The 26,294-nt window shown below is 38.6% G+C and overlaps 1 protein-coding gene across 5 annotated transcripts in view; it reads right to left on the bottom strand.

Annotated features, from left to right (window-relative positions):
* RIC8B (RIC8 guanine nucleotide exchange factor B) overlaps positions 1-26,294 on the bottom strand; it is a 97,368-nt gene that overhangs the window by 43,328 nt on the left and 27,746 nt on the right. For all 5 annotated transcript variants that reach the window (XR_015714083.1, XR_015714082.1, XM_016223168.2 and 2 more), the window contains exons 3-4: positions 18,118-18,726; positions 8,171-8,265 (exon numbers count right to left, since the gene is read on the bottom strand). Coding sequence is in view for 3 of the 5 variants with exons in the window: in XM_016223168.2 (XP_016078654.2) it covers positions 8,171-8,265; positions 18,118-18,726 (704 nt within the window). In the remaining 2 variants the exon portion in view is untranslated. The remainder of the gene's footprint in view (positions 1-8,170; positions 8,266-18,117; positions 18,727-26,294) is intronic.

The following is a 26,294-nucleotide window of genomic DNA, read 5'->3' as shown; positions in this document are numbered from 1 at the left end:
GGATAAGTTATGGCTAGAAAGAGGCCCGAATGCTGCTCTCAGCAAAGCGTAACTTTGAGACCCATGCTGGCCTGGTGACTGCTCTCTTTTTCTGTATTTGCCCATGATTTCTCCTGTCTGGCACATTCTCATTCTTTAAGACTAGATCAAACCTCACTTCATTCTCAACAAATATTTACTATGCCTTGTGCTTGGTAATAAATATACAAAAATAAATAAAATATACTCCTTTTCCTAAGAGAAGGCAGCGTAGCATAATTTGTAGAGTAATGGGCTGAATTCTAGGTTGCTCTTAGTAAAAGTGTGCTTTGCACAAATTACGAGGCCTCTTCTAGGCTTTGGTGTCCTTATCTCTAATGTAAAGAGAAATACATTTATCCAACCAGGTTGATGTGAGGATTAAATGAAAAAAGGCACGTAAAGCACTCTGCTTGGCACACAGTAAATGGCAACTATCAAGGAGCTTTTGAACAGAAGGCATACTGCACTATAGGAGGGAATAGCAAAATCTGGAAGAATGCGGGAATATGGTATCTGTGGGGAACTGAAAACAGGTCCCTATGTTTAAGGCAAAGGACAGGGCCTTAAATGAGGGACCTTAGTAGGCCATCAGAGCAGAAAAGCATGTATGTGAAGGGCGGGGAGATTACTAAGGGACTGCCATGTGAGATATGTTAGGCCACATGGGTTACTGAGGACATTACACCAGAGAGCTGTGCTGGCAAAGGAGCAGGTGCAAAAGCCAGGGAAACAGGCTTCCCAGATGAAACTGCAGATCAGTAATAAATGCAGTGACAAAAGAAATTGCTCTTCACTGTAAAGACAGAGGGGGGCCAAGAGAGGATTCTAAGCAGGGACTTGCTTTTTGAAAAACAACTCTGTGTAGTGAAGAGGAGGAGCCAAGCTGACAGGTTAGGCCGCACTTCCCACAGTGCTGGGCAGCCTGAGTCTAGAGGCGCAGAAAGAAGGTAGTCTGACAGATCTGGACTCAGGTGCTTGAAGGGCAGCAGGTTGAAACGATGAACCAATGCTTTAGAACAAAGCGGGAAGGAGGTAAATCCATCCAGGAGCTACAGGAGAAAAAGGAATCCAGGGAACCAGAGGCCTGGGTGAGGAGGGACAGGTTCAGTGTGAACGGGGAAGAGTTCCCTCATCATGAGAGACCACAGTGAGTCTGTCCCTTGAATTCTATTAGCAATTACTAGTTGGATAATTAATTCACTGGGACGCTACTCAAAAATGATCTTGTGGTATCTCTTCTATCCTTGTCTTGAGCTGTTATTTAACTTTTCATAATATTTATGCCTTGTCTCCCCATTTAGACTGTATGTTCCTCCAGGGTATGCACTGTGGAATCCAGTCCTTCAAGGACCTAGTATGGTGCTCAGCTATAGTTCAGAAAAGATCTGTTCACCTAGATAACTGTTATTCGCAGTGAAAATCAGGTTAAAGAACTAAGAACTTTAATGCCAACAACAACAAAAATAAACCTCCTTTCCCTGATCTTTCCAAAGTAAACTCCTTTTTCTGTTCATGTCTGACACAACAATCATCAAAACAATTTCACTTTTAAAAAAAGTTTTTTAGAAAGAGAAATTGGCGCCCTCCTGCATGCACCTGGACTGGGAATCAAACCCACAACCTGGGTATGTGCCCTGAACGGGAACAGAAACCGCCACCTTCTGGTGTACAGTATGATGCCCCAACCAACTGGGACACACTGGCCAGGGCATGCACTTATTTACTTATGAGCCTGTTTTACTCCCTAGTTGGGGAGCCCTGGAGAACACAGATTGTACTATATTCATCTTTGTTGCACTGGACCTCAACATAGTGCCTAACATGTAGTAAGTGCTCAGTTAATAAATATAAGCCAAAATGAAATCATCTAGTTTTCAAACATTATTAAGTCTGTCATATGTAAGTTATTAAGCTTAGCTAATGCTATAGTGCTAATCATTTTGCAATATATAAGGATATCAAATCGACATGCTGTACACCTTAAACTTACACAATATTACATATCAATTGTATCTTAATAAAGCCAGGGGAAAAAGGCATTATGCTTACATTGTAATGAGGTATTATTAGGTACTAAATTGTTCCCTTCAATATATGAGATAAAATGAATTGGTCTAAAAGAAACAACAAAAACAGCTTTGTAGATAGAATTAGACTGAAATTAGAAATTAGATTGAGAGGCTAAATGATATTAAATCAGATCTGGTCCTTTCCCCTTTTTTTTTCTCCTCTCCAGTGTACAGGCCATCTCATCTCTCCAAAACAAAACCACAACCTCATCCACATGCAACTCTTTTTGGCTACGTGTTAATACATAAGCTTATTGATTATGGACAAGAAGGCTAAGAATACTTTCAGGCAGATAGTAGAGATGAACTGAATCAGGCTGTCCTTTGATGTAGCAAAGATGGATCATACCAACAATTTACTTGTTACTGTAAGTATAGACAAAAGTAAATGAAATATAACATAGATTTTAAAAACTAAGATACTGATTAGTGGAAATAAAGGTCAAGTCAGCTGTCATTGTGAGCTAACTCATTTTATGTCCATGTTCATGTCCTCTTGATTTCTCTTGGGGGGAAAGAGCACTGTCTTACAGAGACAACATATCAGAAAAAGCTGCTGCCAAGGCCATCTTCCTACTCACTTGTCTCCTGGAGCACCTTTATAGGCTCCTGATGTGCACTTATCATAGAACATGCACGGCTTCTCTACACAATCCCACGATAAACAAAGAAACAGGTTCCAAACAAAATATCAAAATCAAGAATTTTAAAAGAAATTTAGGGGGGAGAAACAAGATGGCGGCGTAGGTAGCAGCTGCACCTGCCGCCTCCCGCAACCACATCAAAATTACAACTAAAATACAGAACCACCGTCACTCAGAACCTCCTGAAATCTGGCTGAACAGGAGCCCAACAACCAGGGAGCTGAAGAAGCACCAAGACCGGTAGGAGGGGCGGAGACGCGGGCGGATCGGGGCTGAATCATGTAGACGCGGCCACAGGCCGACACCCGGTGCCGCGGTTGAAACCCGGAAGGGCATCTCGGCGGCGGAGGTTTCCCGGAGGAGGGAGGGGTCCCAGCCCCACAGCAGGCCCCCAGCCCAGGGCTCCAGGCCAGGAAGAAACGTCCCCACAACTTCCGGCCGTGAAACCAGCGGGGACTGTCCCTGAGGGTCGCGGAGGCTGCGGGAGCCCCAGCAGCTCCCCTTAAGGGCCCGGCGCGGACTCACTCGGACGCTCCCTCTGAGCCCAGCGCCGGGCAGCGGCCTGAAAGGACCCAGGACACTCGGGGAGGAACTGACCTGCCTGAAGTCGGGCGAGAGGCGGAGGGGCGGCTTCCTCCCAGGCAGAAGGGCTGACAGAGGCCTTTGCTCCTTGGGCAAGTCCTCAGGCACACAGCGGGCAGGCAGGCGCCATGTTTGAATCGCCAGCACCTGACTCACACCTTTGGCCCCGCCCCGTGATTCCCGGAGGCCCCGCCCCTCCCCACCTGCAGCTCATCCGGGCCATTTCCAGGGGCTTTTCTGTGCAAGTGGCCTCTCGAGCCTCAGGCTTAGGACTTTCCTAAAATCTCTCAAACAAGCAGCAGCGGGCCCCATACCACTTGATAAGTAGCCCCAGGCCTGGCACTAGCGGCAGCTGCATTGGCTCATAGCTTGGCCTCTCCTGGGCTCCTCCAAGCCCAGCACAAGGAGCAGCCAACTACGGTTTGCTGTGTAGCTCATGCTGGGTGGCCCTGGGCAAGGCACTGGCACAGGCTGACTTTGCACCTCCCGGGAGGCCCCAGAGACAGTGCACCTGGTGCTCAGACTCGACCACGCTGGATTACAACCCTACCACATCCACGAGTGACACTCAAGGGGCGCACTCGGTGAACACCAAAGCCCCGCTGAAGTAAATCCTGATCCATAAGGGTGTCTCCAGCACAGCAGCTCTTGGCTGTAGTTGCAGCTGGTCCTCACAGCTGATTGGCCTGGGGGTCAGTTCCTCCCAGGGACGCCAACAGCAACCAAGGCTCAACTACAACAGGACAGTGCACACAGCCCACACAGGGGAGCACCTAGAAAGCCCAGCTCAGGTAACTGGGGAGGCTGAGCCACTGGACCCTACAGGACACCTACTACACAAAGCCACTCTACAAATTCCGGAAGACATAGCAGCTCTACCTAAATACATAGAAACAAACACCTGGAAGCAGCCAAAATGTGGAGGCAAAGAAACATGCCACAAAGAAAAGAACAGAAGAAATCTCTAGAAGAGGAACTAAATGAAATAGATCCAAGCAAGCTAACAGATAGAGAGTTCAGAATAATGGTTATAAGGATGTTTAAGCAGACTGTTAGGGAAATAACTGAGAAAATCGATAACATAATAAAGTACCAATTTGAAATGAAGGCTTCAGGAACTGAAATGAATAATTTACATGGAATCAACAGTACAGTAGAGGATGCCGAGAATCAAATCAGCAATTTGGAACCTGAGGAAACAAAAAACACCCAACCAGAAGAGCAAAAAGAAAAAAGAATCCAGAAACACGAAAGTAGTATAAGGAGCCTCTGGGACAACTTCAAGAGCCCAACATTCATAGTATTGGGTTGCCAGAAGGGGAAGAAAGAGACCAAGGAATTGAAAACCTATTTGAAAAAGTAATTACAGAAAACTTCCCTTACCTGGGGAAAGAAATAGACTTACAAGTCCAGGAAGCACAGAGGGTCCCAAACAAAAGGAACCCAAAGGGGCCACAGCAAGACACATCATAATTAAAATGCCAAGGTTAAAGACAAAGAGAGAATCTTAAAAGCAGCAAGAGAAAAGCAGTTAGTTACCTACAAGGGAGCCCCCATACGACTGTCAGCTGATTTCTCAACAGAAACCTTGCAGGCCAGAAGGGAGTGGCAAGAAATATTCAAAGTGATGAAAAACATGGAACTACAACCAAGATTGCTCTACCCAGCAAAGCTATCATTTACAATTGAAGGTCAGATAAAGAGCTTCTCAGACAAGGAAAAGCTAAAGGAGTTCATCACCACCAGACCAGCAATACAGGAAAAGTTGAAGGGTCTTCTTTAAGAAGCTAATGAACAAAAGAATCTGATGAACTAAATAGATCCAGAGACATTGACGCATGCAACAGACGATCATATTTCAGAGGAAAGAGGGAAGGGGGGTGGAGGGTGGGAAGAGATTAACCAAAGAAGTTATATGCATAACCCATGGACACAGTTAATAACGGGGTGAAGGCCTGGGAAGGGGGTGGGAGCGAAGTGTAGGGGATCAACTGGGGGGAAAAATGGGATACCTGTAATACTCTCAACAATAAAGATAAATTTAAGAAGTAAAATAAAATAAAATAAAAGATATTTAGAACTAAATATTGGATCTAAAAGCCAATGTGCTTATTATAATAATAGTAATAGAAGTAGCAGTGTCTTGGTGATGGGAGAAACAGCTCCCCCATTAACTTAGAGCTTACTCAGTGCCAAGGACGAGTGCTTTATTAATTTCCCATGTAATCATTATTGTAACCCTTTGTGTTTGATCATAATGCATAACCATGCACTATACATACAGTCCAGGCTTACCTATTTCATTACATTTTTCCTTAAAACAAATCAGTATGTTAAAAAAAAAAACCCTTAGAAAAGAACTATAAAATTGAATGAGATGTTACTTTAAAACAGTCTGATTTTTTTTCTTAAACTTATATCTTGTACACATACACATAAAATGTTTTCAGGGTCACTATAAATTAGTAGAATTTAGTAGATATTACAATTCTAGTAAGGTTCCTAAAAACAGCTATGAGGTTCATATAGTTTTCTCTTATTAACTGTATTAGCCTAGATTCATTACTGCTTGAATGATACTAATCACTTTAATTCTGATTAAGGGATATGGAGGGCTACTCCAGACAAACTGTCAAGTCAGCAGCAACCTCAATCTTCTAGGAAAGCCTCTGAGAATTCTATACTCGTAAATCCTGTCTTTGGCTCTGGGGCAGGGGTGGGGAACATCCAACCCTTGCGCAGGCGATGCACCACTCTCCTCCTACTCCCCCTCGAAATCATTTGGTCTGGCCTTGGCAAGGCAACTGCAGGCTGGACTTGAAATTCAATAAAGCTAGGAGCTTTATTCATAGCTAATTTGTAAGTTGATAATTTTGTATGGCCCTCGAATGATGTTATAAATATCCAAATGGCCCCTTGGCAGAAAAAAGGTTCCCCACCCCTGCTCTAGGGAAAACCCTTTTTATTTGCAGTGTAGTAATAGTTTGTCAAAGCAACTTTTTAGATAAAAGCAAATTTGAAGAAAAATATCTTTAAAATTTATTTAAGAAAAGTAATATTTAAAGCAAATACCAGAAAGGAAAATAAAGAAATCTGATAATTTTTTTAAATCTGATTTTTAAATCAGATTTAGTTTTGCTCTATTTTGATGGATACCAAGTGCTTTGTTAAAATATTAAAGTCATTCTTCAGAAAAATCCTTTAGCAATGTTTTGTGACTAGTGTAACAATTACTTTAAATACACTTTGTATTGAATGTTCTCTAACTTGTGATATCTGATTTTAAAAAAAATAAAAATCAATTTACTCCTGGGCTTGGTATCTAGATTTCTAGTGGCTCTTGATTAGGAAAAAAATTATGGTAAAACAAAATGCTCAATAAAATCTTTTTAGAGGATATGATTTATTGCAGTCATCTGATTATTTTTTAAAGGCACAGTATCAAGAAAATTAAAGGTGCTTTTAATCTGCAGCTGCATAAAACTATTACACTTTTTAACTGTGACAAAAACACAATCTTCTGAAGACTTGCAGGGTAGAGTACATAAAGATAACCTACCAACAAACTCATTACAATATCAAATAATAAACTGCCAATCATACCAAAAATAATATGAATTTGTTTGAAAAATAACAAGAGTATGTTTAACTTTATATTCTGGTTGTGTTTCTATAGTTTTATTTAAACCATATTTTGGAAAACAGAATATTATAAGTGTTCAAAAGGCCATTTCTACTATTAAGAACACAACTTTTAAATTTATTTGTAAAGCAGAGGTAATGCCGTTACATTTTCGCAGATTTAATTTTTTTGAATTGTTTAAACTGCCACTTGTAGCCTGGCCAGGCAAGGCTCAGTGGTTGAGTGTCGACCTAGGATTCAGGCGATCAGGGTTCAATTCCCGGTCAGGGCACATGCCCGGGCTGCAGGCTTGATCCCCAGTTGGCGGCATGCAGGAGGCAGCCGACCAATGACTCTCTCATCACTGATGTTTCTCTCTCTCTCTCCCTCTCCTTTCCTCTCTCTGAAATCAATAAAGATATATTAAAAAAATTATAAAAAAAGCCACTTGTATTATTATAAAGTACCATGAGAAGTTTTATGTTAATGTGAGAAGTCTTGTTACTGCAAATCTGATCTCAAATGGAAAGTAAGAAAACCAGAAAAATGCACTAATACTTACTCCGTTGTTCTCAGAGAATGATAAATTTTAACAGTAATCCATTAATATTCTAACAGGCAAGTCATAAAACATTCTTTATATTATATTAACTGTTATTTATATATTAATACTTGAGACTGCGATCCAATTCTTGTAAGTTTATAAAATTTAATTAACACTGCTAAAGATATATTTTTTGGTAACTACAATGAAATTAGTGACCATATTAGTTAAGTGTAGTAATTAAAAGCAGGATTCAAATCCAAGCTCTTTCACTTATTAGGGCTATATATGATCTTGGGGAAATTGCTTGATCTTTTTATGTCTCAGTTTCACCATCTATTGAAAGGGGAAAATAGTAGTACCTACCTCATAAGGCTGGTGTGATGATTAAAAGGAGTTAATCTTTATTAAGAACTTAACATAATGCCACACACACTATTCAATAACTGTGTACTATTATTATAGTTGTTCTGGGTTTTCTTGTTGAATGCAACAAATTCCAAATTCTCTTCTCTTGTTGGGGCTTAATTTATAAGTCAAAGGGGACAGAATGAAAATTTCTCATCAGAGCATAATAATGATTTCTAACCTACCAGTTACCTGACTTACTAAGATATTTTCACTTTCTTGTGCTTATAACAATTAAAATTAGATGCATAAAAATAGTAAGAACTGAGAGGTTACCTACCTGTGCAGCTCTTCTGTTTTGTCTTCAGTTGGACCTGCGATTAGTAAACAATGGCGAAGGACAGCTGCCATGACACGGAACTGATGAGAATCACTCTATGGCAAATAAAAAAGAGCGGAGGAAAAATAGATTGAATGCCTTAATGAAGGAGTCTGCTACATCACTACATCCCTGGGAGTCATCTTATGGCCCACTGCCCTTCAAAACAGTCCTTCTTATCCCATACATGGAGAGGTCATAGTCACTGCCTCACATCTACAGCTACAGCCACTTCCAGAAATGGCTGAAACCAGAAGTTGCTGATTTAGCCGCTCCCTTAGGACGTGTCAGGCAAACACAGACATAATCAGCATCCATGTATTACCTGCTCTGTTTTACCTTAAGATAAATTCAACTAGGGATCTTTTCCATTTCTAGAAAGTCTAGATTCTTTCGTTTGATAGTATAGTGTTCTGGTTTAGTAGTCACTGAAAAAGTTCATATAGATTGTAATGCTATCAGATATTTTAGGAATGGGCTGTACATCCTTACTAAAAATGTCTCATCTCTTAACTTTCAAAGTAATGGATTAAAACCTATAATTTGTCAACTTCATTTTAATGAATCTTGTTAATTTCCTAGTTCCTCCAAATCTTACATAATCTAACAAACAATAGGGCATACTTTCATTACTCATAATGCAGATGACAATATTTTAAACATAACACCATCATGGGTAGGTTTGAAAGAGATGAAGGCCTCAGTGGCATAATAGAAAAAGCACTGCACTTGGAGCACTGCACTTGCAGGTTGTGACCTTAAGACAAATTGCATAGATTCTCTGAGCCAAAGTTTCCCTATGTGCATCTCCACAAACAGGAGGTTGTTAGGGTTTAAATGAAAGAAGATGCTATACATGAAAGTGCTCAGTACTTTCTATGAAACATTTGAAGGTGAGGAGCAAGAATGAGGGAGAAAGGAAACAAAGAGTGAGACTGATGGAGCTGAAACACGTGATAATGAAATAACTGTGTGTTGGGGGAAGGGTAAAGGAGAAGAGGGGCCAGTGGGATGCCAGAGACAGAAGGCGGGCAGGGTTGGAATGAATGCTGTCCCTTTCACCATCCACCTTCAAATGCTTGAATGAAAATTCTCTAATATGTAAATATACTTATTTACCCCAAACTACATAAAGCGCACTGAAATGCATGCAAAACTCATCCATTACTTAACACTCAATCATATTTTCTTTGGTTTTGAAAATTAACTGGGAATGTACTTCCTTTTAAGCTAGATTTTCCTTTATTTTAGATATCATAATTCTCCTCTTCTCATTCTGATGTTGACAGGCCTCTTGAAAAATTATCCACTTTGGTCTTTCCATTATTTGCAATGGTGAACCCCAAATCCTACTTCCTTCTATCCCATTTCCTCCTGTCCCAATTTTCATAACACCAATTCCCAAGCTGTACCCTGTATTTGCAATGTCTTTTTTTTTATTTTTTATCATAAATCCACTAAACCCTATTTCTCTTCTCAAAACAACTACTGAAACCCCCGACTGTTGCCTCCATGGCATAAGATTCCTTTTCACCCTCTGGGTCTAAGCTAAAATATCTTCTCAGAGAAGCAAGCCTCTTCTTTGACCACCTTATCTAAGGAGATCCTTTCCTTCATTATTATTCTCTACCACTACATCTTGTTAGGATTTCTGTCATGAAATCATGATTTGTTTATATACTTGCACATACATGGTCTTCTCCAGTAACCTATTACCTTCACAAGTTTAGAGGGCATGTATAGAATAGGTGTTCAATTATTTTTAAAAATTTATTGATTTTTAGAGAGAGAGGGATGAGAAGAGACAGGGAGAGAAACATCGATTCAGTGTTCCACTTATTTATGCATTCATTGGCTGATTTTTGTAGGTGCGCTGACTAGAGATAAAAACCCACAACTTTGGTGTATGGGGTTGATGTTCTAACCAATGGAGCTACTCAGCCAGGGCTCAATCATTTTTAATGTAAATGGTGAAACAAACAAAATGTCCAAATTGTAAGTGTACAGCTAGATCAACTCTCACAAAATGAGCACATCCATATATAATAAGCACAAAAATGATGCAATGCCAAGATTAATAACCTCAGAATTCCCTCTTGGCCGCTTCTAAGGATATTCCCCCACTACTCATGGGTAATTCTAACCTCTAGTATCACAGGTCAGTAGTTTCTGTTGTCACTGAACTTTATATGAATGGAATCATAAAATATAGACTCCTTTTTATCTGATTGTGAAATTCATGCTGTTGTGTGTAGGTACAGTTTGTTCAGTTTCACTGCTTGAGAGCAGTGCTATTCGCAGTGCAATTTGTGAACCACTGCTTGCCCACACCATTTGCCACTGATCTGCAATGCCATGAGCACAGAAGGTGCCCCATGCGAGCATTTAGAAACTGTCGAGCAGTTTGACATTGTGTGTAATATATTATACAACAGTTTCATTCTGACAGCTAGTGGGGAAATCTGGTTCTTTACCAGTTAGGTTAAGAAAGCACTGCTGTATACAATGAATACATTACAATTTACCTCTCCATCCTACTCTTTTTTTGCTGTTGTAATCCTCACCCAAGGATATTTTTTCCATTGATTTTTAGAGAGAGTGGAAGGGAGGAAGAGGAGTTGAGAGAGACAGAAACATCTATATGAGAGAGAGACATCGATTGGTTGCCTCTCGCATGTGACCCGACAGGAACCAGGGACTGAACCTGCAACCCAAGTATAGCGCCTTTGACTGGGAATCAAACCAGAGACCCTTAGGTTCTTAGGCCAGCACTCTAACTAGTGAGCTACACCAGCCAGGGCCCATCCTACTCTTGATGAACACTTGGATTATTTCCAGTTTTGGGTTATATTGAAGAGTGCTGCTATGCACATATTTCTTTACGTATCATTTGATATGCTGGGTCACAGGGCATATACGTATGTGAAGCTTTAGAAGGTACTGACTGCCAAACAGTATTTCAAAGTATTTAAACCAATTTATACTCCCACCAGTTTTTAACGGCTATGCCAATACTTGGTATTGTCAACCTGTTAAATTTTAGTCATTCTTGTGTGCAGTAGTCTCATGGTTTTGTTATGCATTTTCCTGATGACTAATAAAGTTGAACACCTTTTCATATGTCTATTGGCCATCTAGATAGCTCTGTAGTAAAGGGCCAGTTCAACCCTTTTGCCTATTTTTTTTTTTTTAAATATATCTTTATTGATTTCAGAGAGGAAGGGAGAGGGAGAGAGAGAGAGAGAGAAACATTAATGATGAGAGAGTCATTGATCGGCTTCAGCCTGCAACCCGGGCATGTGCCCTGACCGGGAATCGAACCCTGATTGCCTGGATCCTAGGTGGACACTCAACCGCTAAGTCACGCCCGGCTGGGCTGCCTATTTTTCTGTTGGGTTGACTGACTATTTGTATCGATTTGTAGGACTTTTTAATGTATTCTGGATAAAGTCCTTTATTGCATATATGTGTTGCAAATATCTTCTCCCACTTGGTGGCCTGCTTTTTTACTTTCTTCTCTTGATAAACTCATATTAATGAAGACCAATTTGTCAAATTTTCCTCTATGGTTTGATCTTTATTTTGTCCTGATCTAGAAATCTTTGCCTATTTAAGAAATACTTGACTTATTTAAGATACAGTCATGAAGATAATTTTCTGTTTTCTTCTTGGAGCTTTATTATTTTCCCTTTTATATTCAGGTCTCTTATCCATCTCAAATTAGTTTTTTTGTGTATGGTACAAGGTAGAAACTCAAATTTGTTTTTTTCCATATAGCCACACAATTGATCCACTGCAATTTTTAAAAAAGCCCACCTTTCCCCCACTGTACTTCAATGTTACCTATATCATAAACCAGTTGACTGTATATGTGTAGGCTTATTTCTAGATTCTTTATTCTATTCCATTAGTCTAGGTCTCAACAAATATTTGTTGAGTTAGTGCTATTATTTAAGAAGTATTATTTAACAAAGGTTAGAGTGGACACTATTTCCTACTGTTGGCTATCTTGCTGTGTGATTTTCCATAAATAATTTAAACTCTCTGATCTTTAGTGTCCTCATTTCTCAAATGGGGTTAAGGCTATCTCATAAGGATGACAGAACGATTAAAAAGAATTACTCCTTATAAAACGCTGTACAACCCAGTTTATACAACTGTCATTTACTTGCTTCATGATCTTAGTTTTGATATCTTTAGGGCATCAATATTCTCTCCTCTGAAATCATACTATCTCCAAAGGCTGTGAAGGAAAAGAAGTCTCTAAGGAGAAAGGGAGGAGAAAGTAAGCAGGTTTGTTGTGATAGTGAATATGAAAATGAGATGACAAAACTCAGGAAATTCTTTGGGATCTCTTTATATAGCCTTTATTTCTTAATTACAGATTCTACTGTACTTTTGCTTTTTTTTTCCTCCAGTGCAAACTATAGATTTCACTTTTGTTTGGTAAAGGTATCAATTTCCTAACACCTTTTCATTCAAAGCTTTAACTGACCTAATCAATGCCTAAGAGAAAGTCTGAAGGGAGACTAGTTCATACCAATGAGTCCTAATCTGGTTTTGTTATCTCAGGGTAGTTCTAATTACTTTGATAAGATTTAGGAAACTTGTCCTATAGAAATTCAATTTCAAGTCTACAAAGAGTGAAACAGCCCAGGCCAGTTTGGCTCAGCGGTTAGAGGGTCGGCCCGAAGACCAAAGGCTCGAGGTCAAGGGCATGTATGTGGGTTGCAGGTTTGATCTGAGGCTCTGGTCCAGGCGCATGTGGAAGGCAATTGATCAATGTGTTTCTCTCACATCAATGTCTGTCTGTCTGTCTGACTCTCCCCCTTCTCCCTCCCTTCCACTCTCTCTAAAAATCAATGGAAAAAATATCCTCAAATAAGGATTAACAAAAAAATAAAAATGAAAGTGAAACACACATACAGACACAGACATGTGGGTGCAAATGCATGTAAACATTCTTATCTGGAAATATTTCGGGTAGCTTTTCATCCTATGTTTTACCCTGGCCCTACTGCTTACTTCTATCATAATTATTTGTCTACTAAATTGTGTATGTTCAAAGATCTCTGTCTCCTTACAGGCAAAAATTACTTACTTTACCTCTTTTGTATTTATCATGGTACTGGGCATAAAGTAATAAATGCTTTTTTGAATTAACTTACAAAAGGAAATATAAATGTTATAAAATAAAGAGCAGTAATTCCAAAAAGACTAGAAATCTGCTCGTATAAACAATGTCATTAAATTTTTTAGGCTTCTAGAAATTCTTTTACTAGCTTTAAACATTTAAAAGGTTTAATAAACTTTCCTCCCTTCCTGTCAACATCAGGCGATTTCTCATATACAGATATCAAACTATATCACATTTTATTTTTCATTAAGAAACCATTTATTCAACACTACTTTGTGCTAGGTATGATGCCTAGTGCAAAGGCTATGCCAGTGAGGTTAGACATACTCCCAAAGATCTAGAACATATGGCATTTGAAGCAACTGTGCATTGCTGAGGTGATTCTTTTTTATTTTCAAACCTATAGAAAATATAGAGAATAGTAAATAATGTAACAAATAGTTGTATATCCACCTATGTTATATGTCTGATTTTCCTATTAGACTGCTAATTTTGTGAGGGCACTGACGCTTTATCTTGCATCTTGTGTGTCTAACACAGAACCCGGCACATACTGGGCAATAAATGTTTGTTGAAAAAATGATTCAGCAAAAAACATGGCACAGCTTGAAGGTTTATTTTTACTTAATTAACATCATGTCCTTTTTCTTATATTTCCTTCAAATCCTCTAAAATAATCATGGAACTAAACTCTTCTGTTACAATGTGTGACAGTCCCAATTACCTTCTACGGATACTCACTGCTTTGTTTCACTCAAAAAGCATCCTTTGACTACTCAGTACTCGAACTACTTCTCTGTTGGCACTTGGTTATCTGGCTCTACTGTGGCTGTTGGTCCTTGTATTGTCTCATTGTATTGCACTGACACCTGGGAAGTACTATAGAAGGGAATGTGTGCTAAGTAAGTGATCTCTACAATAACATGCTTTCCTCCATCAACAGAGAAGTGTAACAAAGGGTTAAAGGAGAAGAAAGACAAGACCTTTTAAATTCACTTTTCTAGAGCTGACTTCAGGTCCTGCTATGGAAATCGTCTGACCTTCTTAAACACATTACTTTTAGGAAGGGGGAGAAAAAGGGAGGGAGGGAGAAAAATAAGACTGACACCACATGTGGAAATGAGGCCAGCTACATTTCCTACTGAATGGAAAGAAATCCCCAAATTAATCTGTAGAAGGAATTTAACACTGAAGCATGAACCTAAAAATGAACAAATGGCACTAATTTGCTAAGCCTCAAGAAAAACCTAGTCATTAATTTTCTGTTTATGGTGAATTGTAAATGAACAGTCATAAAAATAACTACTAAAACGGTTAAAACCAAAACCAAACATCTGTATTTTCTGTAATGGTTGAACTGTAAAATAGGTAATTGTTTTAAAAAATGAAATGCCCGGGGTTTGGAATGATATAAACTTGCACTATTCTTCTGAAAGTCAATTTGGCAATGCATATTAATAAACCTTAAAGTTTTGAAAAACCCTTTGACCCAACAATTCTAGGAATTTATCTACAAAGTTTTTACAGTAAGAAATTCACTATATTACTATTTGAAATAGCAAACAATTGCAAATAGTTTAAATGCCTACACGTAGGGTATTTGCTAAAGGAGAATAAGGGGCTTAATAAGATCTTCATGAGGACTTATCAACCTGTAACAAATAGGAGAAGAAAGCAGTTATACAAATTCTTTTTGGTTGCACAACTTTTTATCCAAGAAAGGAAATCTAGTTCCACATAACAGCAAGAGCAATAGCAACAATCAAATGTGCTCTATTAAAAAAAAAAAAAAGTTTTTATTGATTTTAGAGAGAGAGGAAGGAAGAGGGAGAGACAGAGAGAAACACTGACTGGATGCCTCCTGCATGGCCCCAACTGGGGACCAAGCCCAAAACCCAGGCACGTGCCCTGACTGGGAATCGAACTGGTGACCTTCTGGTGCATGGGATGAGGCTCAACCACTGAGCCATATAGGCCAGAGCTCAAATGTGCTCTTTTTAAAGTAAAGCTCAGGAACCTGGAGCACTGCTCACTCATCCCCAGGGGCTACTCCTAGGAACTTTATGGCTTCAAGGAACACATTTTGAAAAGCATTACTCTATGAGAACGTTTGCTGTGAAAAAAAGATCAAGATTATAAAATCACTCTTTCTGTAAAAAAATGTATACATATGTTAATATTTATCTATTATACAATGGAGAATGGTTAAAAACATATACATCAAAATGCAACTAGTGCTTATCTTTGAGTGGTAGGTAATGTGTATTTGCTTATTGCTTGTATGCCCTTTTCCCCATGGATCTTCTATAATTAGCATGTATTATTTTTGTAAAAAGAAAAATAATATTATTTTTAAAGTTATATTTTAAAGTTGGATTTCTTCCGTACAATAAGATTTCTATATCCCTTTACTTCAATTGGCATTTTAAAGTATTAACAATTCTTTAGATACTTGCTCAACTGGAGAAAGATGAGTTTCATTTGACAATCAAGGAGATATTAAAACTCAGGTAAATGGACTCTTACTGGCAAGTTTCTCTGCATCCTTATTATAGATTTTCTTTCTTTTTATTTTACTTTATAGATTTTCCTTATGTTGTGGGTGCCTCACTAAACAACATTCTATGCTGATTTTTGTGTCTTTTCACATGCTGTTCAATTTCTGGGAAATGTTCATCCCCCATTTAGCTGAATCATTCTGTCTTCAGATCTCAGGAGAGATTTTCAAGTGACTGTACTAAGTACTCTCAATCATTGCATTGTTTCTCTCCTACACAATTTAAATTATAATTTGTTTATTTATTTATTACTTGTTTCACCAAAACTGGAGTTTCATGAAGGCAGAGAGTACATCTGTGATTACCAATGCATTACATAACACCCAGCATAAAACCTAGCAATTGTCCATAAATATTTGTTGATGGACTGAATGATTGACTGTGTTAAAATTTGAATCTGGAGATTCAAGTGGTTTAAAATAAACTTTCCCACACTCTTGCCTAAATGGGTTGGCAAGATACTATTTTCAATATTGTTTAAATTTCTGATAACTATATAATAGCCCAGAGTCACATTAACCGGGTACATTTTATAATGGCTGTATCATCTGATCCACAACTCACAGGAGGCACTAGGTCTGCTGAGATGGCCTGCTGTAGGGCTACTGATCCTCTCTCAGATACCTCTGGAGAATAAACATTCTATAACACAGAATGAGTATCTGCCCCTTCAACATTTTCTAAAGCTTCTTCCAGCCCCACTCATGAGGGCTAATTTCAACTTACTGATATATATTACATGTTGTCCATACATATATTGATGTATAGCCATTGAATTATAAACCTTTTTGTCAAGAATCTGAACAGTGTAAGCTACTATTTTAGACACAATTTAAATAACAGGGGCTCCAACAATGGCAAACCAACAGTCTCAGGAGAGCTCTTGCAACTAAATGGAAAACTTAAAAACACCAAAACAAACAGTGTAAGAAAAATAACCATAGAAGGTACCAAATAAGCACAGAGACATAACATTTTAAATACTTCCAAATATTTGGTTTCAAAGCATAAATGGAGCATGTGGGCTTTCCACATCTTTTTCTGCCAAGTCCCAGGAAAAACTGACCATACTACGGTCATCTAAAATAGCTGTTAGGACTGATCTTCAAATATTTGGTTTCAAAATATAGACCTATTTGCACTTTAAAACTCAGATGCCTGCATACTCCCACTATAGCACTGCACTGAGATAATCCTTTCAAAGTAAGTTGCTCTCTAAAAAAGAGATCTCTATTCATGGTGAGAACTGCTTCAAATGGACACAGCAAAATGTTAACTTAAGTCCTAAAGTCAACTGTCAGAAAAGATCATTGACACCAAAATGCTATTCTTTCTTTTTTCTTTTTTTTTAAAGGCAGAGGCTTAATTTCACCAGTTATTTAAGGTTAAGTAGAGAAGGTAAATGTGAAATGTTAAGATTCTAGAAACAAGGAGTAAAAGTTTACATCCACTTCACTTAAAATTGTTGACTTCCTTAAACTAAGTTTCTTGTTTAGCATATTGTTCTTGTGGGTACTCAGATATAAACTATCAAATCTGCCTCACTTGGGGTTGCTGGACAGTCCAAGCCACAGAAAAGGATCTTAGTCTAGAAATAAGTCAAGTGGTTTAAAATAACCGTTCCCATACTCTCATGTAATTATGCTTGTTTTCTAGGATTGTACAAGCATGGGTATCTAGTTTTAGTCCTACACTTCTGTTATCTAACACTGTAAAGTGACACTCTAGGAGACTAGGATGATACTCGATACAGCATCTTTTATCTTCTGAGCAGACGTTAATTCTGATTGATCAATTTCAACTGGTTTGATTTGTCTTAACTTTTAAGACAGCCACTGAAAATGCCTAAACCTTCATGAATCACACTGTTTTGTTTCCCTTAAATCTTATAATTTAAACCTTGTTCCTGAAAGAGGCACTCTACTCTTAAAAAGAAAAAAAAAAGACACGTGATAGTACAACTCAGAAAAGGAACTATATCTGGCATCTTACAAACAGTAGTCCATCTTTATCCTATTCTTCTGATAAGTGTTACACAAATGGAAAGAGTAAGACTTAAAATGGTTAAGAAATTAATCCTGAGTCATACAACTGTAATGGGGGAACTTGAAATTTTTCCATTTCCAGACTTAGCATTCCTCCCTTGCAGGCAGCTCTACGGATGCCCCAGACCAATTAAATTCCACAGTAAACAATACCCTTCTTAACCTTACCTCTTTATGCACCTTCCAACTGTCTACTGTCACATTGAAGAGAGCTTTGAGGGCCTCAATGGCACAGTCTGTCTCCTGAGGTGAGAGAGGAGGTCCATTATGGTCTATGGCCGACTCATACTCATCGGTCCACTTGATGCTAAAGGCACTTTCCAAGATCTGGGTTAGCAGCGGTAGTCCCTGGAGCTCGTAGCGCAATTGTGACCTGATGTCGGTGTGCAAAAGTGACAGGACAAAGAGCAAGCGCAAGTCAAAGCACTTAATGTCATTGATAAACTTTCGGTCCTTGCACTTTCTCAGGAGGTTACAGAGCTTTGCAGCAAGGTTAAGTTCCAGGCTGAGCTGCTGTGCCATCTGACTGTTGAACACTATGTTACACAGACATTTTAATGACTCCACAATAACTGGGAACTCTGACACCTTCTCCAAAGAATCATCTGACTCATTCAGCTTCGCTAGTCGCAGCAGTATCTGCATGTTTTCCTTGGTTGTTACAGGAACTAAAACCTTTTTGTCTCTGGAGAGAATGCGGAGAACTTCCAGGCAGGACACTTGACATGTTGTTGGGATGTCCTTTATAAGAACTTTAAATATGCCTTCACAGAGTTTCTGAAAAACAAGATTGAGAATGCAAAAATCATTATTTGGCTTAAAATAGAATGCTTTTCTACTAATATATTTAATAGCAGTTCAAGATCTGGCTAAAAAGATTATTATTTTTAAATCACAAAATGTTAGAACTGAGAGAGACCTTATTTTGGTACACTTCTTTCACTTTACAGATACGGAAATTAAGGACTAGAGAGGTTAAGTTGCTTGTACTGGGCCAGAGTGAATTAGTGGGGTAGTAAGAGCTAGAGTATGGGTTTCCTCATTTCCAGTCATTATTCTTGCTATAAAATCACTTATCCTCTTTTAAATGAACTAGTCTCAAATTTCCCAAGTAGCTTTGTTCTCAATGGATTTTTAACTTCAGACTGCACATAATATCAGGATGGAAGGCAATCAGTCTGAATCATAGCTGTTCTGTTTCCAGAAGTAAAGATTAATGTCTCGAGATTTGGTGCACAACTGCTCACAAGTTCTCATAAAAAGACTTTAAAAAGTATGCATTTCTGCCAAATTTTAGTGGTGATATTTCTTCTGAATTTATAGTTCTGTCAGTAGTTCCATGTTTTATGAACCTTAGAACTCTCTTTAGCTAACATGTAATAACATTTAATCATTGAGTGACACCCCAAAGGTGATCTTCTGCAGACAAAACTGCTAAAAATTATTCTAAGTTGGGGTCCAAAGAGGTCTTAGCTAGCATATGTGATGCCTTTGAACCAGTCACAAAAAGTTGCCCCTCTCCATGCCAAATAACTGCAAAAGAGTGTTCCTAGTTGGTGGACAAATTTTTAAAAAAGCCCCTTCCTCTAGCAGCCCTGTGCCAGCACACATGGCTCAGGAAGCTCAGAGTGTAGGAAAGGTCTTAGTTCTCTGTTCTCGGTGCAGAGCACAGATTACACACATATGCAGTAGGCCTGGTTCCAAATCTGCTACTACTATATCAGAAACAGTTCTTTTAAGATGAACCCAGAATGTACTCTCTCTTGAATTTTTTGAAAAATAGTTATTTCTATCATTGCCAAATTTAAGAACCACTGATTATTCTCCCAAAATTCAAAATATCCTCCATAAACCGCAGGTCTGGGTCTCTCGCTTATGCCTTATATATGTGGAGCAAGCAGGCATAACCATTCCACTACTAACCATTTCTGTACCTGTTACATTTTATAAAAACAACAGCAACAACAACTATGACCAATATAAGATTTTACAAAGTTTCTATTAACCTATTATTAGACTTTAACTCTTAAAAAAAGGCTCTCTGTGGGTCCAGAATTATGATTTTGGCAGGAATCCCAGGCTATGTGCACCTTCTCAGCAGATCTTAGTCATACAGCTATGGAAAAGAAGCCAATTTGAAACGTTCTGTAAATGGAGGTAGGAAGGAAATTAACCTGACAAGCTAAAAAATTGTAACAATATCAACTCTATCCCTACCATACCTGATAACTAGAAGCGTCTTTCATTTAATGTTTTAATATCATTGTTAAATCATTTTAAAAAATGAATGCGGTTTTGGGGTAGGGTAAAGTATAATGTGCCCATTATTAAAAATATATAAAAAAGGAAAAATTTTCTCCCATCTTTCACATCCAAAAACCGCCCCCCCCCCCCAATTCTCATACAACTTCTTATGTTATATTCCTGGGGGTGGGTTCTGATAACCTTTGCTCCTACATAATTTTACTCAAGAGGGAAATCATCTACATTCATATTTAAGAAATATAATATTATAAAATACTATATATGTGAATCTGGAGCTCTACATACCCTTCTTTCTAAACCAAAACAACAATCTAGAGGGAATATGGCTCCTTTCTTCCTCTGCCTTCAGACTCAAGAAAGAAAAGAAGCAAAGCATGAGTATAAACTGGAATAGCCACGGCTATAAACAAATGGACTGTGAAACTCTGGGACATAAGGCAGCTACAGGAAAGAGATTAGAGGTGCCTACAAAATTTATAGTTAAAAACTGCCTCATCTGTGGGCTTACAGCAAATTGACTAGCAACCAAAGGCAAGAATTCTAGTTTTAAAGCAGTTTTTAATCAATCTAGTTTTAAAGCAAAGTTTTCTTAAACATGTAACTTCTCATTACAGACTTGAGTCATGTGATGACTGTTAGGTAGCTTTTTGCTATAATGTCTCTTGAAAAGTAATACCACTTCTTGGACAATGACACTCCCCCCATTTTTGGTATTACAACTTTTTTAAAAAAAACCACAGACATACTCAAAATATTTAATAGACATTCACTGCTTTATTCAGTACAACCATTTCTATTCAGAGAATATTATAAAGAACAAATTAATAAATCATGTACCACATTTGGATGAATCAGAAAAGCTGGCTTCGTATATGTACACCAAGCAAGAGGATTGAAGAGGTAGTATTTTTTACAATTGCTCCATCTGTTGAGTATGCACACTGCTTGTTCTAAAGGCTTCTGTATTTTGCCCTAACAGTATTTTTCTGCGCTATGACTATTTTTTTTCATTGATTTTACTCTCCTTAAAACATGCCTTGCTCTCTTGAAAAGCTTTCTATAGCTCATTGTTGCTCACAGAATTGAACTGTAATGAGCACAGCGTCTTCTTTCCTACTGCGGTCTGTCATAATCCCCAGCCCTTCCTTTTCCAGGTGCTTCAAACTGACTCCCAGTGCCCTAACCATATGTCCTGAGTTGTTTCCCCTGCTGTTCCTTCAGCATGGCATGCCCTGGCACCGTGTCTGCTGGTTAGAACCCCATTCTTTTTCTAAGGCTTAGTTTGAGGTCTGAGGGGTCTACAAACCTCCTCAGCCACTCCCTCCTTTGTTTTCTTTCTGTCTGTGCCTGCAACAGCACTTAGTTTTTGCCTTTTTATAGAATGAGCTGTTGGGGGCATCTCACTCCTTCTCAAGACCCCTTGAGAACAGAGGCTCTGTTTCATTGGCATCCCAGTGGCTGGTCCAGGTGTGCTATAACTATTTTTAAGTGCAAGAAAACCACAAACTCCCAAAGTTACCTGCCTTGAAGTTTACCACCTGACTCTCCAACACTTTCCAAAGAATGACTTCTTTGTATTCCTCCTTCACCAGCCACCACTCACTATCAAGTCTTCTTTTGTTTGTAAGTACAACAGACCATCATTACATTTTAGGTAAAAACATTTTTATTTACTTTCGAAGTATTCATTTCTACAAACTTGTTTTCTTTGTTCAGTTGATATATTTTTAATCTAAAAATTATTTTATTGCAGATAATCATGAAACACATACTTTTTTCCATTAAAATAAATAAAAATATTTTCTGATATTGGTAACTTTTCACTTAGAGGTCAGGTTTTCAGGAATGAACTAAAGTCATAAACCAAAGGTTAGGTATGCTTACAAAGTATAATTACTAAAAAATCAAAGAGTCTGAGAAAGGCCCTTTAAAGATGCACATAGCATAGTAAGCCATAGCTATTGCCATAAAGTTAGAGTGTAAGGCCCATTAGCCTAGACTCAAGAGTAAGATCCCAAACTGTTCCTCAATGCTAATACCAGGTATAAAAAAGATTTAGCAGTTTGCTCCTGAACTGAATCTCTAGAGTATACTACAGCAGAGGTGGTCAAACTTCAGCATGCACCATAATCACCTAAAGGGATTGGTAAAACCCAGATTGTTGCAGCTCATCCCGTTTCTGATTCAGTAGATCTGGAGTGAGGCTCCAGAACTGGAATTTTTAACAAGTTCCCAGTTGATGCTGCTGCTGCAAGTTCAGGAGCCACACTCTGAGAACCACTGAACTACAGTTAACAATGGGCTGATGGAACTTGGCTGTTAGGGGGTTGTGGTAAACTGGGAGCAACTGACTGGATAAGCATAGGAAAGTGGGCAGAGTGGAAAGCAATTAGCACAAATACTTTAACTTCTCCTTGACTGTCCTGTGCTGAAGAGGTTCATGGGTGGCAGGAATAGAAATGAAATGTCACTGTGTGGTCACATTACCTTTCTTAAATGTTAAAAACTACTATAAGTATTATGCATATTACTTGTTTAAGGTCAGGGATCCTGGGCATGAAACTGGTTCAATTTACCATGGACTCTAGGACCAGAACAGTGTTGTAATTAAGAGCAGGGGTTCTGGATTTAAATAGCTTGTGTTCAAACCTTGGCTCTTCTATCATCTTCTAACAGTGTGACCTTGGCAAGTTGCTTAGCATCTCTGGGTCTCATTTACTGTACGAATTAAATGACATTACACACGTATGGCACTTAGAATAGTGCCAGGCATGTGATAAGTACTGGTTATCTTTTATACATTACTGTAAGATAAAATCTCAACATCCTCATGCTAGCAATTAGGATCCTCCAACCTGCTTTTTGAGTCTTCTCTTTCATAGTATTCACCTATTAAACCCTTCTCTTTAGCTATATTCCTTTCCAAATTATCTTGTGCTCTTTTATTTTCTAACTGCCTCCCCTCTACATGCATCAGTCCTTCTCCCTCTTTGACTATTTAAGTTTTAACCATTCCCCAAAGCTAAGCTTAAAATTCATTTTTGATATCAAGTTTTCCCTAACCACTTCAGTCCTCAACATTTTTTTCTCTCCAAGGAAAACCCAAACCACAATTTGTAGCAATCATTTGGTACTCAGCACATTCTTCCTGTTGTTTTTTTCTTTCTTCAAAAAAAAAAAAAAGTCTTTATTGATTTCAGAGAGAGGAATTGGGGGGGGGGAGAGAGAGAGAGAGAAACATCAATGATGAGAGAGTCACTGATCAGCTGCCTCCTGCATGCCCCCCACTGGGGATCGAGCCCAAAACCCGAGCATGTGCCTTGACAGGGAATTGAACCACAATCACCTGGATCATAGGTCGATGCTCAACTGCTGAGCCATGCTGGCTGAGCTCTTTTTCTTTCTTTTTTTTTTTTTTTAAATTCACATCCAAGGATATTTTTTCCATTGCTTTTTCAGAGAGAGTGGGGGGGAGGGGGGGGAGAGAGAGAGAGACACACACACACAATAATGTGAGAGAGACACATCGATTGGTTGTCTCCTGCACGCGCCCCAACCAGGGCTGGGGATTGGGCCTTCAACCCAGGCTGGAATCAAACCTGGGACCCTTCAGTCTTCAGGCCAACGCTCTAACCACCAAGCCAAATTGGCTACAAAAATCTTTTATGTATGTTCCTCAATCTAAGAAATGTTTATTGAACACTTGCTACAGGATTCTTTAAATAATTGCCTGAAGACACTTAGCTAAGAAGCCAAGGACTCAATCCAGATCATCTGACTCTGGTGTGATTTCCACTGTAAGTTAATGATCATACCATAACTGTCTTTCACTTATTAACTGATCTCAAGCCTGTTGCTTTATTAGGCCTCTTTCTTCATCTACACCATGCATTAAGACTCCCTAGGGCGACTTTCCAGATCCAGAATGGTAGGCTTTTCACTATGAATCTTCACTAGGATTAGATTTAGTTTTGCTATGAAACAAACCAACCATAGTATGAAGCGTATGTGAACATTCAAATGATCTATCATGACTTACATATGTACTGTTTTAAAAGGTGATTTACAAAAATATTAAAAATCAAAAGTTAAGTTTTATACATTTAAAAAAATGTCTTTGCTTAAAAGACAGCTATCACAGTCCACTACACTCTGGCAACCCAAAAGAAGTTAGAAAACACTTTTGAAACAAATGCCGCTCTAAATTTCTGCAGATTCATGCTAGTTCATGAACTGTCTGTTACTAGAGACAGGTACATGAGTTGAGGAAGGTATAAATAACCGAGAGTATACATTTAGAAACCTTTATAGTAATTTAACGTTGCTGTGACATCCAAGGATGTGATTATTTCTTTTAATAATTCATTTTTATTGTATTTTTAAAAAGTACTGGTCTACTACAAATTAGGGGGAAATAAACAACAAAAAAGAAACAAAAACTTGGTCCTTTGTCACAAATAGTTTGAGAAGCACTATTCTAGAGAATGCATTTGATCCTGTATGTTTTCTTCGATTGTATAACCAAGGTAGTAAAATTAACTCAGATCTCAGAGTAATGAGAAAATAATATAAAACCTCATAAATATGCTTATCTAAGACTTAGTTTGTTAGGCATTGTGATGAAAACTGGTAGTTGTACCAAAATCCATTCTCTTCTTATATAGTATCAGAACTGCGACTGCCTAGCTACACCATGTTCCTCAGCTGTCCTCCGTGGCCATGACTGAGTTCTTGCCAATCATATGTGTGTGGAAACATTGTATGTTGTTTTCGGGTTTGGGTCATCAAGACAGTAGGCATGTCTTCTCCACTTTCTTGTCTCCTTCTGCAGCCCAGAACTTGGAAATGGCAGCCCAATATAGGTTAGGACAATGCTCAGATGGTGAAGAAACTAGGCAACTGAATAAATTTATGAGGCAGAGCCACCTACCTGCTGGGTTGATCACCTCAGAAATGATACTTGAAAAAGTAATGAACACCTATATTCCTTAAATCCCTTCTATCTTGGGGTCCATTTGTTGCAACAACTTAGATATCAATTTAAATAGAATGCACCTTTGAAATACGGTGTCCCATCAATGCCCTCTACAGAACATCTTGTATCATCATTCCATAAGTTAAAAAAGTTATATTTCATCTGAATGACTAAGCAACCACTCTCTAAATCTAACACCAAGAGTAGATCAACTTGGCCTGGTTGTGCCATGGCTGGTTAGCATATTCATTTGTTCATCTAGTCACCTGTTCATTAAGAATTCAACAAGTGTCTATTTAATAAATCCAAGGCAGTGTCCTTGGTACTACAGAGACAATGGTGAACTTCCAAGGAACTTAAAATTGAGTGGGAGAGAATTACAAAGAAACACAAGCTATGGATTAATGTGCTAAGTGCTCTGATAAATTTAAACCAGAGTCTCTCAGCCTCAGTACCACAGTACTGACATTCTGGACTAGATAATTTTTTTTTAAATATATCTTTATTGATTTCAGAGAGAGGAAGGGAGAGGAAGAGAGAGAGCTAGAAACATCAATGATGAGAGTCCTCATTGATCGGCTGCCTCCTGCACGTCCCTGGCCTGGGGATCGAGCCCGCAACCCTGCATGTGCCCTGACCAGGAATCGAACCGTGATCTCTAGGATCCTAGGTCTATGCTTAACCACCGAGCCACGCCAGGCCAGGCTGGACTAGATAATTTTTGTTTTAAGAGACTGTTCTGTGTACTACAGGATATTTACTAGCATCCCTGGTCTCTACCCACTAGATGCCAGTAACACCCTACCACCACCACCACCACCACCACCACCACCACGTCATGGAAATCGATGTCTCCAGAAACTGTCAAATGTGTTCTGGGGAGAAAAATTGCCTCCAACTAGAACCACTGACTTATGCACTTAATCCAATCTTATGGAATAGAAATGGACCAATTTAGGGAAAAACTTCCTAAGGAAGTGACATCTAAGATGATACCAGAAACGTACGCTTAATTTCCATTTGACCATTTAACAAATACTTGTCTACTATATTCAATACATTGTGCTACATGACAGGTATACATCAGTGAACAAAATAGGTATGA

This window comes from Miniopterus natalensis, chromosome 2 (genome assembly GCF_054644295.1).
Source record: "Miniopterus natalensis isolate mMinNat1 chromosome 2, mMinNat1.hap1, whole genome shotgun sequence".
Lineage (NCBI taxonomy): Eukaryota > Metazoa > Chordata > Mammalia > Chiroptera > Miniopteridae > Miniopterus > Miniopterus natalensis.
Note: the sequence above shows the minus strand (reverse complement) of the source record. Positions and strands in the feature narration are given on the sequence as shown.